Source organism: Chiloscyllium punctatum, chromosome 5 (assembly GCF_047496795.1).
Source record: "Chiloscyllium punctatum isolate Juve2018m chromosome 5, sChiPun1.3, whole genome shotgun sequence".
Taxonomy (NCBI): domain Eukaryota; kingdom Metazoa; phylum Chordata; class Chondrichthyes; order Orectolobiformes; family Hemiscylliidae; genus Chiloscyllium; species Chiloscyllium punctatum.
The window spans coordinates 72,781,101-72,800,132 of NC_092743.1; the positions used below are offsets into that span (position 1 = coordinate 72,781,101).

Below are 19,032 nucleotides of genomic sequence, written 5' to 3' on the forward strand. Positions count from 1 at the left end.
GCAGCTGTCCAACTAATGGAGATAAGTGTCAGCTCTGGGTTTGAGCTGGCAATGAGGAGAATTGCCCACCACTCTGAATTGTCCTGATGGGAACCAATTAAGAGATTGCACTGAGCAGGTGCCACTACAGTCTCACTGCCTGCATGTGATTGAGCCCAGCATTTGGTCTCAATGATCTTTCATTCATCAGTCAGATCCTGATCAACATTTTCCAATAACTCATTTTAAGTAATTTCTGGCTTGCTGTGTATTTTCAGCATTTTTAGAAGTTTAGCTTCCAGCATTCAAAACATCTTGTTTTCACTTGAGGGAAGTTTTTTTAATTTCCATTCAGCAGGATAAAGTGTTGGGATCGCCATAAGATGGCTCAGCAGCTGATTCTGCCACTTCCTTGTCACAGTGATAGTCTCTGTGGCAGTAGATGGTCCCACCAAAGTACTCATGAAACTTACCTTGTCATTACTCTACTGTCCCCAATCCAGTGCAATGGGTATAAAAATAAACTTCAGGTAAAACTTCTCTATATAGCCAACAGTTCCCCAAAAGAAGTCTCTATGCTTTATAACAAAAGTAATACAACTTTCATGTGCAAATGTTCTTATTTTATACATTTTAAGCGCTACCTGATGGGTTACTCAATTGTTACATTGTTACTCAATTTAGTTGTGGAATATAGTGTTCATATACACACTGGAGATGAAGCAAATGCAGGTGCTGTTGGAACAGTTTTCATTATTGTCCATGGAGACAAGGGAGACTCTGGAAAACAGTGGCTGACAAAATCTAATTCAGAACTTGTCACTTTTGATAAAGGAAAGGTAAGTTTCAGTCATAGATTTACACTATATTCTGATTATGACGCTGTAGTTGTGACCTTATCTTTTCCTTTTTTGCAAACGTTTGCAATTTCTGCTAATCCAACCAATTTTCACCACAGTCATAACAACAATGTAGTTTTTCGTTTCTTCTGTTTGTATTATAACAAATGTATGAGCGTTGATTTAGCCACACATTCTCAATTAGTCAGTATGTAGATAATATTCAGCATTTTTAAAAGTGTGCACAGTTATGAATAGACCAGATATTTCGCTTCACACTTTATATTTTTTACTAATGCTACAGTCTGTTGGGTAACTGAGCCTATTTTCCTTCCAGTATGCTTTCTCCAAAGTTAATTAAAATGCTAAAGCATTGTTTTCACCTTTGCCACTTTGCTGAAGATGTTCTGCCAGCCAACCTTGATTCATATTTTTCACTTGCCATTGTATCCTTTTTTTTGTATTTTTTTTATGAGTATGCCATGTCAGAACATTATCAAAAGCCTTATAAAAGATCAGTCTAGATTACATCAAATGTCAGTATGCCTCAAAATTTTTAATCAGTTTATTAGGCACAAACTTCTCTTCTGCAGTCTATGTTGGTTATCATTGGTCAGTTATTGCCTACTTGAATAGCAAATTATATTGCAATTTCGTTTTCCTGTAGTTTATCCAATATTGAACTGGCCTACAGTTACTCAGGCTATTCCTTTCTCTCTTTTTAAGCACTAGTACAATGTCACCCATCCTCCTATCCTCCACCACCATTCTTAAGCTAGAATGGATTGAAGAATGATGGTCAGAGCCTATGCTATTTCTTGCCATGCTAAGCTGCTCTCCCTGCAAACCCCTTTCAGCTTGACTAGTTCCTGAAAATTATGTCCAGAACTGCCAATTCTCTTTTTGGGCTTGCCATGTACTTCTTTAATAAAAGGTCTTGTTGAGTTTGTTTAACGAATGCTGTACTGCTGTGAATTTTAAACCAAAATTATCCCATTTAATTTCAAGGTAGATGCAATGAACTCCATTAGCTGTCATTTTATTTCGTGCTACTTAGTCATTTGTTTACATGTTTAGTAGATAGAAGACAAAATAATTTTCCCTTATCACTCACAAATAGATTGTGCAACAATATGTTGTGAAAAATGTAGTCAGCAAAAGTATGTTCAAGTTTTAGTTGCACAAGATTTTAGAAAAATCACTTTGAGGTAGTGCTGTTAATGATTCTTCACTCAAGAGTAGTTCTAACAGGGAGAAATTTGATTTCAATGCATTTAAATGAGTACTAGTGGTGTGTGGATAATAGAAACCATCAAAAAATTGGGGCTGAATTTTGCCAGTGTTTAGCAAATTGGTTTAATCAGTGGGATTCATGACAGATAGTCCATGGTGATCTCCGCTGACCTTTCCCATGCAATTCTCTGTTCTTTATTTTATTAATTATGGAACTGACCTCTTTGGCATCTATTTCATGCAATTTTACAGAAGAAGTAGTAAAAATGCTCACCTTTGCTGGCCGTTTGTGACATTCACCGCACTAGCACCGTATTCTATAACAAACCAGAAACTGATCCTCACATTATGATCCTACACTATTGGAACCCAGCAGGTGATACAGAAATAGAAGCTGGCACCTCATTTCACGGCAGGGTGACCAGGGTGGTTGTACAGAGTGGCAGTATCTTTTCCTTCAGATTACCAAAGGATGCCACATCATCAAATACTGCCTGGACAGAGAAAGTGGTCGAGGTTCGTGTGGACTAAAAAACAAATGACCAGCAGTGCTGAAAGAAGGTTAATGATCTTCTGTATTTATAAGTAAAGGCCACCATCTTTTTTTCTGCTACCTCACATACAAAGGGCCACCATTACTGATGCTAACTGCCACTGCACACATCTCTCACTAAGTCTCAAGGACTGCAACCTCATTACTGAATACAGCTCAACACTTACTCACCTCATCCTCCAAAACTACTCATTCTTCCTGCGCATTGCACTCCTTACTTACTCACTGGAGATACCTCACCATCTCTCCTACTCCTGCTTCATGACAATCACTTCATTCATCCACTTCCATCATATCAGTCCCTCCTGTTGTGCCATTATGAGACAGAATCTCTCAGAAACAGCTCAAGAAAGCAAAAGTGCCAGTAGAGTAGCAGATGTTAAGTTTCTCAACCTGTATGTCTAGTAAAGAGGAAGAAGGAGGCTTACATAAGGTTGAGGAAACAGGGTTCAGACAGAGCAGTGGAGGGATACAGGATAGCCAGAAGGGACCTGAAGAAAGGGATTAGGAGAGCTAAGAGAGGGCATGAAAAATCCTTGGCGGATAGGATCAAGGATAACCCCAAGGCATTCTATGCATATGTGAGAAACCTGAGAATGACGAGAACGAGGGTAGGTCTGATCAAGGACAGTAGTGGGAGACTGTGTATTGAGTCGGAAGAGATAGGAGAGGTCTTGAACAAGTACTTCTCTTCAGTATTTACGAACGAGAGGGACCGTATTGTTGAAGAGGAGAGTGTGAAACGGACTGTTAAGCTAGAAGAGATACCTGTTAGGAAGGAAGATGTGTTGGACATTTTGAACAACTTGAGGATAGACAAGTCCCCCGGGCCTGACGGGATATATCCTAGGATTATGTGGGAAGCAAGAGAGGAAATTGCAGTACCGTTGGCAATGATCTTCTCGTCTTCACTGGCAACGGGGGTGGTACCAGGGGACTGGAGAGTAGCGAATGTTGTGCCCCTGTTCAAAAAAGGGAATAGGGATAACCCCGGGAATTACAGGCCAGTTAGTCTTACTTCTGTGGTAGGCAAAGTAATGGAAAGGGTGCTGAGGGATAGGATTTACGAGTATCTGGAAAGACACTGCTTGATTAGGGACAGCCAGCACGGATTTGTGAAGGGTAGGTCTTGCCTTACAAGTCTTATTGAATTCTTCGAGGAGGTGACCAAGCATGTGGATGAGGGTAGAGCAGTGGATGTAGTGTACATGGATTTTAGTAAGGCATTTGATAAGGTTCCCCATGGTAGGCTTATGCGGAAAGTCAGGAGGCATGGGATAGAGGGAAATTTGGCCAATTGGATAGAAAACTGGCTAACCGGTCGAAGTCAGAGAGTGGTGGTAGATGGTAAATATTCAGCCTGGAGCCCAGTTACAAGTGGAGTTCCGCAGGGATCAGTTCTGGGTCCTCTGCTGTTTGTAATTTTTATTAATGACTTGGATGAGGGAGTCGAAGGGTGGGTCAGTAAATTTGCAGATGATACGAAGATAGGTGGAGTTGTGGACAGTGAGGAGGGCTGTTGTCGGCTGCAGAGGGACTTAGATATGATGCAGAGCTGGGCTGAGGAGTGGCAGATGGAGTTCAACCCTGCCAAGTGTGAGGTTGTCCATTTTGGAAGAACAAATAAGAATGCGGAATACAGGGTTAATGGTAGGGTTCTTGGTCAGGTGGAGGAACAGAGGGATCTTGGGGTCTATGTACATAGATCTTTGAAGGTTGCCACTCAGGTGGATAGAGTTTGTAAGAAGGCCTATGGAGTATTATCGTTCATTAGCAGAGGGATTGAATTCAAGAGTCGTGAGGTGATGTTGCAGCTGTACAGGACTTTGGTTAGGCCACATTTGGAGTACTGTGTGCAGTTCTGGTCGCCTCACTTTAGGAAAGATGTGGAAGCTTTGGAGAGGGTGCAGAGAAGATTTACCAGGATGTTGCCTGGAATGGAGAATAGGTCGTACGAGGATAGGTTGAGAGTTCTCGGCCTTTTCTCGTTGGAACGGCAAAGGATGAGGGGTGACTTGATAGAGGTTTATAAGATGATCAGAGGAATAGATAGAGTAGACAGTCAGAAACTTTTTCCCTGGGTACAACAGAGTGTTACAAGGGGACATAAATTTAAGGTGAAGGGTGGAAGGTATAGGGGAGATGTCAGGGGTGGGTTCTTTACCCAGAGAGTGGTGGGGGCATGGAATGCGCTGCCCGTGGGAGTGGTAGAGTCAGAATCATTGGCGACCTTTAAGCGTCATTTGGATAGGTACATGGATGGGTGCTTAATCTAGGTTAGAAGTTCGGCACAACATCGTGGGCCGAAGGGCCTGTTCTGTGCTGTATTGTTCTATGTTCTATGTATGAGGAGAAAATGCTGCAGTTAGCCAGAGAAGGTGGTAACTGGTCATGTGGATACACTGAGACCTGTATGAACATTAGCACCAGTGCTTATTCACTTTATCCTAAACAATCTTTTATTACTTTATTATATCCAATTTCTTCTCTTATTTCAGTATTAGTGGATTCCAGTGAACTGTAATGAGAGGTAAGCCAGCAGAATTGACAGTAAGCTCAACCTCCACTTCTGAGGAGAAGCCAATTTATCTTCATTTGACCAGCAAATGTTTAATCTACATCCTTGACCAGTTCAGATTTCCACCTCTGTTGGTTCTCTTTCTAGATTAGATTCATGAACATGATCTGCTGAGTGCATTATTGAAAATGTCTATGCAGTTGGTCAAGGATGAAATGCCACATGTCCATGACATTGATGACAGCCAAAGACCAGGCACCTGCTCAGCTCCAGACAGAGGATGATCCCATAGTCTCTGCCTTCATCAAAATTCACAGAGAGGTTCACGAACAGCCAGCACTTTTGTCAGAGGCAATGAGTAAAATGGATTAAAGGATGAAGGAGTCCATTAGATTAGATTAGATTAGATTACTTACAGTGTGGAAACAGGCCCTTTTGGCCCAACAAGTCCATACCGACCCTCCGAAGAGCAACCCACACAGACCTATTCTCCTACATTTACCCCTTCACCTAACGATACAGGGAATTTAGCATGGCCAATTCACCTAACCTGCACATCTTTGGACTGTGGGAGGAAACCGGAGCAAGCCCACACAGACACTGGGAGAATGTGCAAACTCCACGCAGACAGTTGCCCGAGGCAGGAATTGAACCCGGGTCTGTGGTGCTGTGAGGCAGCAGTGCTAACCACTGTGCCGCCACCGTATTAAGAGTATCATGCTAGCTCCAGAACACACACATTTGGCTACTTCCATGGACAAAATTTTTTAGTTCACTTATGGGATGTGGGCATCACTGGCTGGGTGAACATTTGCTGCTCTTCACTTGTTGCCCTTGAGAAGGTGGTGAGCTGCTCTCTTAAACTGATGTAGTCTGTGAGCTGTTGGTTGACCAATATTTTTAGGAAGGGAATTCCAGGAAGGAACAACGATATATTCACAAGTGAAGATGGTGAGTGGCTTGGAGGGAAATCTACAGGTGCTGGTGTTCCCATATACCTGCTGCCCTTATCCTTCTAACTGGAAGTAGTTGTAGGTTTGAAAGCTGCTGTTCAAGGGTCATTGGTGAACTTCTGTAGTGCATCTTTTAAGGTGCATTCCAAAAATGCAGTGGAGTAGGATGCTATGGATGGAGCTCATCTGTTCCATCCATTCCCTCTCTTTTCTCTTTTTTTTTCTTCTCTTTTGTGTTTCTTTTCCTTCTCTCTTCTTTGTTCTTCCAACACGGACACTCAACCACAGTGCAGGACCAGCAGAGCAGCCTCCTGGCCTGGCTGGGTGGACTCTCAGCCTGACTTAGCAGACACTCGGCCCAGTGTGGCGATCTCACAGTGGCCCATTGCAGTATCTTGGCCCAAGGTGGCTTCAGTATGGACTTCTGGTCTTGAGGGATTCCTCGATGTGCAGTCCCACTATGGTTAAGCACTTAAGAAAGACTGTAGTATTTGAACTTTCAGCTTTATTTCTTTATTTTCTGCTCAGAACTAAGAAGACATCACTGTACTGCAATTACTGCAAAGTTTAACTTTTAAGTTCTTTCTTTTTGCCTTGTTCTTAAGATTCTGTACCGAGGTGGCAACCTGTTAAACATTCTACTGTACTCTTGTACTTTTGTACTTGAGTATATATGACAATAAAATCAAATCAAATTTAGGTACTATACACTATTGCAATTGAGGGAGCAAATATTTGTGGATATTTTACCAATCAAGCAAGCTGCTTTGTCCTGGTATCAAGCTTCTTGTGTATATTTGCAAGTGCACCCATCCAGGCAAGTGGGGAACATTCAATCATTCTTGAATGTGTCTTGTAAATGGTGGACAGAGTTTGAGGAATCAGGAGGTATGTTCCTCACAATGTCTGTAAGATAGGTGCACAGATGTATATTGCCATGACTAAGTATTTAAGGTGGGAGGGGGATGGACACATCAAGCTCCCTTCAGGTGTCCCATCCTCTCAGGAAGACAGGACAGTTCCAGCTGGTATCCAGATGGAAGAATAGCCACATACTGGTCTGTCAGAAGCTTCCTCTCGGGACACTCCACAAATGTGTACCTTTCTGCCTCCCCTTTGCCTTTGGTGTCCATGCCTGCAGAAGTCTAAATCGAGGAGCTGGACCTGCATTGGGCAAGACCTTCTTGACATTCCAGAGCCCTCTAGGCTCAGGTAGCCTGGTGTGAACCAGCCAAGTCTTCCAGTCTAACAGGCCAATAGAGAACAGACTCCCTGCATCCCATCAGGATATCAGGACTGCACTTAGAAGTACTGGGACAAAAATGAAGGGAAACGCTTATTGAGGTGCATAGATCACATAGGTGACACATTTAAAATAACCTTGCATTTTTGTAACAATATCTTCACTTACATTCTTAAGGTGTCTGCTCTGGCATAATTTTCACTTTCAGACCTGCTGATGTTGCACCTATTTGATGTACCAGCAGCCTGTTCAGATGTCACAAAGATGAAAGAAGCTGTTAAGGACAAATATGCTCAGTATTCACATGCAACCCAACTCCTTGACCATCAAACGTCAGGGATGTTTGTACCATGACATGGATTGTTGCAGCCAAGTGTTTGCACTTTAAGTTGCATAACACTGCGACTACAAGCAATAAGCTTGGGCCTATCCATTCCACATACGTACTGTCCTTGTGAGTATGAATTCAGTAATGATTCCACACATGTCTGCAGGCAACATTCCATTCCATGCTTTACAAGGGAGCATGCCACCATTCAATGCTAGGAGGTGTACAGTGGGAAATTCATATCTCCATTTTTCTTAAAGCATAGTGACCTGCCAAGACAAGCTACACAAAGTGTTGCCTTTCTCAGATAAAGTGATGTGCAAAGGGATGCTTAACCATTTCAGAGCAATTTACCAATCTGTGTGAACACTTAAACATTGAAGGCTAACCAGTAATAGAAGTGAATGAAGGAACTAGAACCATAGATATGATACAGCACAGAAGGGAACCATTTGACCCATTTTGTCCATGCCAACCCAAAGACACTCAGATGCCCTTTCTAATCCCATCTTTCTGAAGATGGCCCGTAGTCCTGCAGTTTATAGCAGTTAAGGTGCAGATCCAGGTACTTTGTGAAAGGACTTTTGCCTCCACCACCAACTCAAGCAGTGAATTCCCGCCACCTACTACCCTCTGCATAAAGTTTTTACTCTCATCCCTTCTGCCCCTTAGCTTGAACCTATGACCCCTGTTTTTTTTTAAACTCTTCACCAAAGAAAACAGGTTCCTCTTGTCTACTCTATCTCGACCACTCTCAGTTTTATACACCTCAATCAACTCACCACTCAGCCTTCTCCATTCCAAAGGAAACAACTTCAATCTTACCAATCTCTCCTCATCACTACAATTCTGCAGCCTTGGTATCTTTCTGGTAAATCATCTCTGCACTCTCTGCAGATAAATTATTACATTACAAAGCACACAACACCAGGTTATAGTCAAAGGGGTTTATTTGGAAGTGCAAGTTTTCAGAGCGCTGCTCCTTCAGCAGGTAGCCAGTGAAGTAGGATCAAAAAATATAGATTTTTTTTTAGCTTAGATTCCCTACAATGTGGAAACAGGCCCTTCAGCCCAACAAGTCCACATCAACCCTTCGAAGAGCAACCCACCCAAGACCCATTCCCCTACATTTACCGGCAATTTAGCATGGCCAATTCACCTAACCTGCACATCTTTGGACTGTGGGAGGAAACCAGAGCACGCGGAGGAAACCCACGCAGACACAGGGAGAATGTGCAAACTCCACACAGACAATCGCCTGAGGTTGAAATCGGACCTGGGACTCTGGTGCTGTGAGCCACCAGTGTTAACCACTTAGCCACCGTGCCACCCCAATTTTATAGCACAAAATCATAGTTCATGCAACTGATATGATATATTGACCAAACCTAGATTGCTGTTAAGTCTTTCATATTTTAGAATTATTTGCAGGTTTTGATTTATTAATATGTAAATCCCAGACATCTTTCAAGTCACATTCCTGAGATAACTTAAGGTTTCGTAAAAAAAGGTGACATTTCAGCTCAGACAATACGTTGAACGTGTAAAGTTAGAGTCTGTGTGTAATCCAATCTTGAGTCAGACTGGTTCTATTTCCAAAGTAAGGATTCATAAAATGTTACATGGATTGACTACTTGCATTGATTGTGTGCTTTGTTGAGCAAAATAGAAAGTATCTGCAAATACAATTCTGCAAATGCAAATTCACCCCATAGACTTATATGTGTGTGTGTGCATGTGAGGGGAAGCGAAAGTGAGTGTGAGAGTAACCCCAGGTCCCAGTTGAGGCCATCCTCATGCACATTGAGCTTGGCTATCAGCATCTGCTTGAACATTCTGCTTTGTTATGTATCCTGAAATCTGCCCTGGAGGACGGTCACCCGAAGATCTGAGGCCGAATGTCCCTGACCGCTAAAGTGTTCCCCGACTCTGAGAGAACATCCCTGGCTGGCGATTGCTGCACAGTGTCCATTCATTCATTGTCATAGCGTCTGTTTGGTCTAGCCAATTTACCATGCCTCTGGGCATCCTTGCCTGCAGCGTGTAAGATAGACAACATTGACTGAGTCACATGAGTACCTACCACATACATGGATCGCTTCATCAGAGCAATTATGTCCTCCCTGAAATGTGGTGATCAGGACTGCACACAATACCCCAATTGTGGCTTTGCCAGTCCCTTATACAATTTATATCCCTACTTTTGTGTTCCATACCTCTAACAAATAAAGAAGAACTTTCCATATCTCTTTCCAAAATATATTGCTACGATTTAGGGACACATGCACTTGCACATCAAGATCTCTTCATCCAACTGTCTAAATATGTTCCTGTATATCATGTGTTCCCTTGTTTGACCTCCCAAAATGCATTACCTCACACTTATCAGATTTCAACTCCATCTTCCACTTTTCTGCTCATACCACAAACTCATCTATATAATTTTGGAGCTTATAGCTATCCTCTACATTATCCACCGCACAGCCAATTTTTGTGTTGTGTGCAAGTTTCCCAATTGTGATCCTCATGTTCAATTCCAAATCATTATTGTATAATGCAGCAGAGTCCCAAGGGTCCTGCGGAGCACCACATGAAACGGCTTTCCATTCACAAGTGCCTTGTGATTTCCCCCAGCCTGTTGCCTATCATGAAGTACTGCACTACACAGCAGTCTGATATTATTGGTAGTGTTGTGTTGGTTATATGGCAGGTCAGTCTGTGGTGCATGTGAACTTAGTTATTTTTGAAGTCCTTGAATTTTTCTGTTGCTGAATAAATATTTCCTTATCCATATGATTGTATGCTTAATATCTTTACCTGATGTCTTACAAATATCTTTACCTTGATGTCTTACAAAATCCTCCTAATCTTTTAGGAGATGGCAGCAATCGGAGAGATAGAGCAGTAACTAGCCAGGCTTTTGAGGTTAGGTGGATTCTAAGGCTTCAGTTAGCAGATAGTATCAGAATAGGAGAAAGTGAGGACTGCAGCTGCTGGAAGTTAGCATCAAAAAGTGTGGCCCTGGAAAAGCACAGCCGGTCAGGCAGCATCTGAGGAGCAGGAGAGTCGAATGAAGAGCTTATGCTGAAAATGTTGACTCTCCTACTGCTCAGATGCTGCCAGACCGGCTGTGCTTTTCCAGGGCCACAATTTTTGATGCTGATTTCCAGCAGCTGCAGTCCTCACTTTCTCCTACTCTGATATTATCTGCTAACTGAAGCCGTAAAAGCCTTGCTAGTTACTGCTCTATCTCTCCAATTGCTGCTATCTCCCCAAAAAATAAGGAGAATTTTGTAAGACTATTACATTAAGGTGAGATCAGGTGAAGATATTAAACATACAATCATATTGTTAAGGAAATTCAAGGTTTGGAGATGCCGGTGTTGGACTGGGGTGCACAAGCTTAAAAATCACACAACACCAGGTTAGAGTCCAACAGGTTTATTTGGAAGCACTAGCTTTCAGAGCACTGCTCCTTCCTCAGGTGGAATAATTCAAGGACTTCAAAAATAACTAAATTCACATGCACTGCAGACCGACCAGGGACTACCTGCCATATAACCAGTGCAACACCACCCAATGAAAGCAAGTCCAAATCCAGCTCAGCAGGTTTTAATAAGGTTCGACCTGCCCCCCTCAAACTGAATGGTGCATTTTTGTATCAGGCTTCGTTAGATGACCCTTCAAGACAATTCTTGATATCATTTTCATGCTCAGTATTGCTCTTGAGCTCCAATTTCTTCTCCATCACGAGCGCTTCTTCTTTGTCAGTTATGAAGGGTACAGAAGCCACAATGTTGTGAGACACTCTTTCTAGGCTATACTGCAAAAACTTTGTTGGAACAGTCCAGGCAGCGAAGCCTTAATTTAAGGAGGCCTATTGTCTATTCCTCTGAAGTTAAAATGGACACATGGATAATATCTGTGATTTCTCAGATGAATTTGTGGACCAAGAATTGGGTGGTGTCTCACAAGTCACTAGTTGCTATTAGAATGAGCTTCTGTTAATAAAATTCAGAGCAACTGTAATTTTGATGAGCATTGTGATGGGACGGCTGCCCAATCCTCCTGAGCATATATCTTGCCCCAATAGATAACAGTTTGTTGGTGGTCTAGAACTTTTACTCATTTCTGACAGATGTTGGTAATGACAGTGAGACAGGTAGATTTGGTGCCTGTTTATTTTCTTCTATCTTCTTGGAGGATCTTTAACTGCTGTTTCTCCCGTTGGAAGTTTAATATCTTTTTCAGTATTGAATTCTGGTTTCTAAAAAGGTTGGAAAGAACCCTCTAAATAACTGCTCAAACTAGAAGAGTGAGCTGATAATCTGCCAGGAATTTGGAAATATAACAGTGTATCAATAATATTGAGGAGAAAGTGAGGACTGCAGATGCTGGAGATCAGAGCTGAAAATGTGTTGCTGGAAAAGCGCAGCAGGTCAGGCATCATCCAAGGAGCAGGAGAATCGATGTTTCGGGCATGAGCCTGAAAGAAGGGCTTATGCCCGAAACGTCGATTCTCCTGCTCCTTGGATGCTGCCTGACCTGCTGCACTTTTCCAGCAACCCATTTTCAGCTATCACTAACATTGCTTAGGATCACTGGGGCGGCACGGTGGCACAGTGGTTAGCACTGCTGCCTCACACTGCCAGAGACCTGGGTTCACTTCCCGCCTCAGGCAACTGTATGTGTGGAGTTTGCACATTCTCCCAGTGTCTGCGTGGGTTTCCCCCAGGTGCTCCGGTTTCCTCCCACAGTCTAAAAATGTGCAGGTTAGGTGAATTGACCATGCTAAACTGCCCATAGTGTTACGTGTAGGGGAATGGGTCTGGGTGGGTTGCTCTTTGGAGGGTCGGTGTGGACTTGTTGGGCCAAAGGGCCTGTTTCCACACTGTAAGCAATCTATTTTAATCTAAACTTACATCAGGCATAATAAAGTGACATATTATGGCCTCGCACATAGTGGCATTCACAAATACACCAATGTTATGCCAAGACAATGCACTATATAATCTTATGCAGATTTACGTTGCAAAACTAAAGGGCTAATGCAACATTGGGCGAGTTAATTTCAGGCACTTCTCCACCATGATGGCAACTCCTCCCTAAAAACAGCCACCCTTCACAGTTAGATGTGGAAAATGGCAGCTCTGAAACATGTTAGTTATAGATAACAATGCAGAAATAGTAAAACTAAATGAGACTTCCAGTCATATATCTACATAGAACAAAGAACGGTTTTGCACAGAAATTACTGTTCAGTCTCACATTCTGATGAGTAAGCTATTGGAGAGAATTCTTGGGGATAGGATTTATACACATTTGGAAATGGTCTAATTAGGGATGGTCAACATGGCTTTCTGCAGGACAGGCCATGCCTTCCTAATTTGATTGAAATTTTCGAAGTGCTGGTAAAAGTGATTGATGAGAGTAGAGCAGTGAAGGCTTTCGACAAGGTACGTTCTGATAGGGTCATTCAGCAGATTAAGACGCATGAGATCCACAGGGACTTGACCATTTGGATTGAGAATTGGCTTAGCCAAAGAAGACCGAGAATACTGGTGGAGAGTTGTTTTTCAAGCTGGAGGTCCGTGACTAGGGGTGCTCCCCAGGGATCCATACTAGGACCTCTGCTCTTTGTGACATATAGGAAAATGTAGATGGGTGTGTTATTAAGTTTGCAGATGGTAAAAGATTGGTGGAATTGTGGATAGTGTAGAAGGTTGTCAAAGGATACAACAGGATATAGATCAGTTGCAGATATGAGCGGTGAAATGGCAGATGAAGTTTAATCTGAGTGAGTGTGAGGTGCTGCACTTTGGAAGATCAAATGTTAAGGAAATATAAACAGCTAATGGCAGGACCCTGAACAGCATTAATGTAGAGGGGGATCATAAGGTTCAAGTTCATAACTCCCTGAAAGTGGCCACGTGAATAGATTGGGTGGTAAAGAAGGTGTATGGGATGCTTGCCTTTACTATTTAGAGAATTGAGTACAGGAGACAGAATGTCATGTTGCAACTTTATAATACTTTGGATTAGCCAGACTTAGAGTATTGTGCTCAATTCTGATTGCCACATTACATGAAGGATGTGGAGGCTTTGGAGAGGGTACAGAAGAGATTTACTATTTTGCTGCTGGGATTAGAGGATATGATCTATAAGGAAAGGTTAGAAAAACTTGGGTTGTTTTCTCTGGAGTGACAGAGTCTGAGAGCAAACTTGATAGAAGTCTATAAAATTATGAGATGCATAGATGATGGTCAGAATCTTTTTCTCAAAATTGAAATGTCTGATACTAGGGAGTATGCGTTTAAGGTGAGAGGGGGTAAGTTTAAAGGAGATGTGAGGGGCAAGATTTTTACACAGAGTAGTAGAAGTCTGGACCATATTGCCGGGGTGGTTGTGGAAGCAGATACTATAGGGGCGTTTAAGAGACTTCTAGATAAGCACATGAATATGCACAAAATGAAGGGATATGCATCAAGGGCAGGCAGAAGACATTATTTTAATTTGGCGTTATGTTAAGCACAACATCATGGGCCAAAGGGCCTGTTCCTGTTCTGTACAGTTCTATGTTCTATAAACAGGCCCTTCAGGCCATCACGACTTCGTTGACACATGTTGCTTTTCTGAACGAAAAACATTTTTCTGTTCATAGCTCTAACACCTCTATTCTGTGCCTCTTCATACATCTGTCAAGATGTCTCTTAAGTATTACTACTGTTTCTATGTCCACCAACTCCACTTGCAGCTACTTCCACCCTTGGTGTAAAAAACCTGCCTCTCACATCTTCTTCTAAGTTACTTCCTTTTAACTTAAAATTACATCCCCTTGTAATTGACATTTTTACTCTGAGAAAGACTCAGATGATCCATTCTATCTATGACCCTCATAATCTTTCAAACTTCTGTTAGGCAGCCCTCATCCTTCAATGTCAAGTGAACAGAAACCAAATTTGTGTAATCTCTCCTCATACTAACACCCTTCAAACTAGGCAATGTTCTGGTAAACCATTTCTCTACCCTCTCCAACGCTTCTACATCCTTCTAGTAATGTAGCAACTAGAACTGTACACAATATTCTAAATGTGGTCCAACTAAAGTTCTATACAGCTGCAATATGGCCTGCCTATTTTTATAGTCTATGCCCCAACAGATAAAGGAAAGGATGCCACATGCCTTCTTGACCACCTTATCCACATACGTGCCACTTTCAAGGATCTAGTTATGTATACGCCTAGATCAGTCTGTATGTCGATGCAGTTAAGGGTTCTGCCATTTACTATATATTTTCCTCCTTCATTAAATCTCCCAAAATACATCACTTTGCATTTGTCCACATTAAACTGCATCTGCCATTTCTGTCCAAATTTTCAGTCTGTCTACATCCTGCTGTATCCTCTGGTAATCTCCTCACTGTCCACAGCTCCCCAAGTTTTATGAAAACTTGCAACTTACTAATCAAGCTACCTATATTCTCCTTCAAATCATTTAAGCATATTACAAACTACAGGGATCCCAGCACTGATTCCTGCAAAACACTATTCACAGGTCTTCTGTCAGAAAAACACCCTTCCTCACTACTCTCTGTCTTCTATGACCAAGCCAATTCTTACCAGACTACTTGATTCCATGTGACTAAACATTTTGTATCAGCTTCTATGAGACACCTTGGCAAGAGCCTTGCTAAATCCATTTAGATTATGCCCAGCCCTCATCAATCATCATCTGGGTAACAAGATGGCACAGTGGTTAGCACTGCTGCCTTATAGCACCAGGAACCTGGGTTTGATTCCAGCCTTGGGTGACTGTCTATGTGGAGGTTGCTTGTTCTCTTGCTGGCTGCATGTGTTTCCACTGGGTGCTCAAGTTTCCCACCACAGTCCAAAGAAGTGCAAGTTAGGTATATTTTCCATGATAAATTACCCCACAGTGTCCAGGGATGAGCAGACTAGTTGGGTTAGCCATGCTATTTATGGGGCTATGGGAATGGATTGGGACTGGATGGGATGCATTTTGGAGGGTTTGTATAGACCTGATGGGCTGAATGACCTCTTCCTGTACATGTGATTCTATATTCTTTGTAACTTACTAAAAAAAAATTAAATTTTGTGTGAGACACAATCATGCTGCCTATTGCTAATAAATCCATATTTTTCTAAATGTGAGGAAATCCTATCCCTCTGAACCTTCTCAAATAATTTCCATACCACTGAGATAAAGCTCACTGGTCTGTATTTTCCTGGATTATCCCTGTTGATCTTCTTGAACAAATGAACATTGCTCTTCTCCAGTCCTCTGGGCCCTCACCTGAGCCTAAATAGGATACAGAGATTTCATACAATGCCCCTGTAATTTCCTTAACTGTCTCCCCTAGCATTCTCAGATAGATCCCCATCAGATCCTGGGGACTTGTCTACCTTAATGCTTTTCAAAGCACCCAACCACCTCCTTTTTCATATTGATATGCCCTAGAATATTAACATATCCTCCTTGGTCTCACCATCTACCATGTCCTTCTCCTTTGTGGATGCTGATGCAAAATATTCATTAAGCACTTCACCCTTAAAAGGTTCCAAAATGCGGATTTACCCTCAAACAACCACCCCCAATCTATATTCCCCAGTTCCTGCCTAATATTTATAGAATCCCAACAGTGTGGAAGCAGGTCATTTGGTCCATCAAGTCTACACTGCCTGTCTAAAGGTCGACCAATTCCCCCCAGCCCTATGATCCTGCATTTACCATGGCTAATCCATTTAGCCTGCACATCCCTGGACATTGTGGGCAATTTAGCATGGCCAATCTAGCTAACCTGCACATCTTTGGACTGTGAGGGGAAATCATAGCACCGAAAGGAAACCTACGCAGACACAGGCAGAATGTGCAAACTCCACACAGACAGTCACCCCAAGGTGGAATTGAACCCAGGTCCTTGTGCAACTCTAGTTATAATTATCATAGAACGTAGAAAAGTACAGCACAGAACATGCCCTTAGGCCCACAATGTTGTGCCAAGGTTTAATCCTAATATAAAATGTAATACTTAACCTATGCATCCCTCAACTTATTGTTATCCATGTGCATATCCAGCAGTCGCTTAAATGTCCCTAATGACTCTGCTTCCACCACCACCGCTGGCAATGCATTCCATGCGTAAAGAACTTACCTCTGACGTCTCCTCTATACCTTTCTTCTATATCTCAAAACTATGGCTCCTCGTACCAGTCAATCCTGCCCTGGGGGAAATGTCTCTGGCTATTGACTCTGTCTATTCCTCTCATTATTTTGTACACCTCGATCAGGTCTCCTCTCTTCCTCCTCCTTTCCAGAGAGAAAAGTCTAAGCTTATTCAACCTTTCTTCATAAGACAAGCCCTCCAGTCCAGGCAGCATCCTGGTAAACCTTCTTTGCACCCTCTCCAAAGCCTCTGTATCTTTCCTATAGTAGGGCAACCAGACCTGGACACAATATTCCAAGTGTGGTCTCACCAGTAACCTGTAGAACTGTAGCAAAACCTCATGGCTCTTAAACTCGATTCCCCTGTTAATGAAAGCCAAAACACCATATGCTTTCTTAACAACCCTATCCACTTGGGTGGCAACTTTGAGGGATCTATGTACTTGTACACCCAGATTCCTCTGTTCCTCCACACTGCCAAGAATCCTGTCTTTAATCCTATATTCAGCATTTGAGTTCAACCTTCCAAAATGCATCACTTTACATTTATCCAGGTTGAATTACATCTCCCATTTCTCAGCCCAGCTCTGCATCCTGTCTGTGTTGCACTGCAGCCTGCAATAGACCTCAATACTATTAATGGAACCTCCAATCTTTGTGTCATCTAAAAATTTACTAACCCACAGCTCAACCTCCTCATCCAAGTCATTTATAAAAACTACAAAGAGCAGAGGCCCAAGCCCTGCAGGACCCCACTCAACACTGACCTCCAGGCAGAATACTTTCCATCTACAACCACTCTCTGCTTTCTGTCAGCCAACCAATTCTGAATCCAGATAAACAAATCTCCCTGTATCCCACACTTCCTGACATTATGAATGAGCCTACCATGGGGAATCTTATCAAATGCCTTGCTGAAGTCCATATACACCACATCCACTGCTCAACCTTCATCGACCTGTCTTGTCACCTCCTCAAAGATCTCAATAAGGTTTGTGAGGTATTACCCACCCCTCACAAAGCCATGCTGTGACTGCCTTTATTCACACTATGCTTTGCCAAATAGTCATAAATCCTATCCCTCAGAATTCTTTCCACAACTTTGCTGACCACAGATGTAAGCCTGACTGGTCTGTAATTACTAGGGATTTCCCTATTGCCCTTCTTGAAAAGAGGAACAACATTTGCCTCCTTCCAATCCTCCGGTATGACTCCCATGGAGAGTGGGGAGACAAAGACCCTCGCCAGCGGCTTAGCAACCTCCTTTCTCGATTCCCAGAACAGCCTGGGATAAATCTGGTCTAGCCCTGGGGACTTATCGATCTTAATGTTTTCCAAAATTTCCAGCACATAACTTCATCAATCATGATCTGGTCAAGCCTGTATCCTAGCTCCTCAAAGTTTTCATTCACAACAAGGTCCCTTTCCTTATTGAAAACCAAAGCAAAAATCTCATTTAGGGCTTCCCCTATCTGCTCAGATTCCACGCACAAGTTCCCTCAACTATCCCTGATCAGCCCTACCTTCTCCCTGGTCATTCTCTTATTCCTCATGTATGGGTAAAATGCCTTTGGGTTCTCCCTAATCCTTCTTGTCAAGCCTTTTTCGTGCTCTCTCCTGGCTCTCCTCAGTCCATTTCTGAGCTCCTTTCTAGCAAGGCTGTAATCCTCTAAAGCTGTGCTAAATCCTTGCTTCCTCTACCTTATGTAAGCTGCCTTTTTCCTTTTGACGAGAAGCTCTTCTGTTCTCGTCATCGAAGATTTATTAATCTTATCCCTTCTTACCTGTCTCAGAGGAACAAATTTGTGCGTCACTCGCAACAACTGCTCCTTAAATAGTCTCCACATGTATGCTGTACCCTTTCTGTGGAACAATTGCTCCCAGTCTGTACTTCCCAACTCCTATCTGATTTCGTCATAATTTTCTTTTCCCCAATTAAATATCTTCTCTTGATAATTGCTCCTTTCCCTCTCCAAGGCTATGGTAAACGTGAGGCAGTTGTGATCACTGTCACCAAAGTGTTCCCTGTCCTGGATCTGACACCTGTCCTGGATTATTGCTGAGCACAGAATCCAAAATGGCCTCTCCCCTCATTGGCCTGTCCACATACTGAGTAAAGAAACCTCCTGAACACACCTGACAAAACTGGCTTCGTCCAAACCATCTGCACTTAGGCGGTTCCAGTCGATATTGGGAAAGTTGA

At 42.6% G+C, this 19,032-nt stretch overlaps 1 protein-coding gene across 1 annotated transcript in view; it reads left to right on the forward strand.

The window, feature by feature from the left end:
• The window catches only part of LOC140476793 (uncharacterized), a 567,118-nt gene that overhangs the window by 385,289 nt on the left and 162,797 nt on the right, over positions 1–19,032 (forward strand). The window contains exon 39 of the mRNA XM_072569588.1: positions 664–818. Within this exon, the coding sequence (XP_072425689.1) occupies positions 664–818 (155 nt within the window). The remainder of the gene's footprint in view (positions 1–663; positions 819–19,032) is intronic.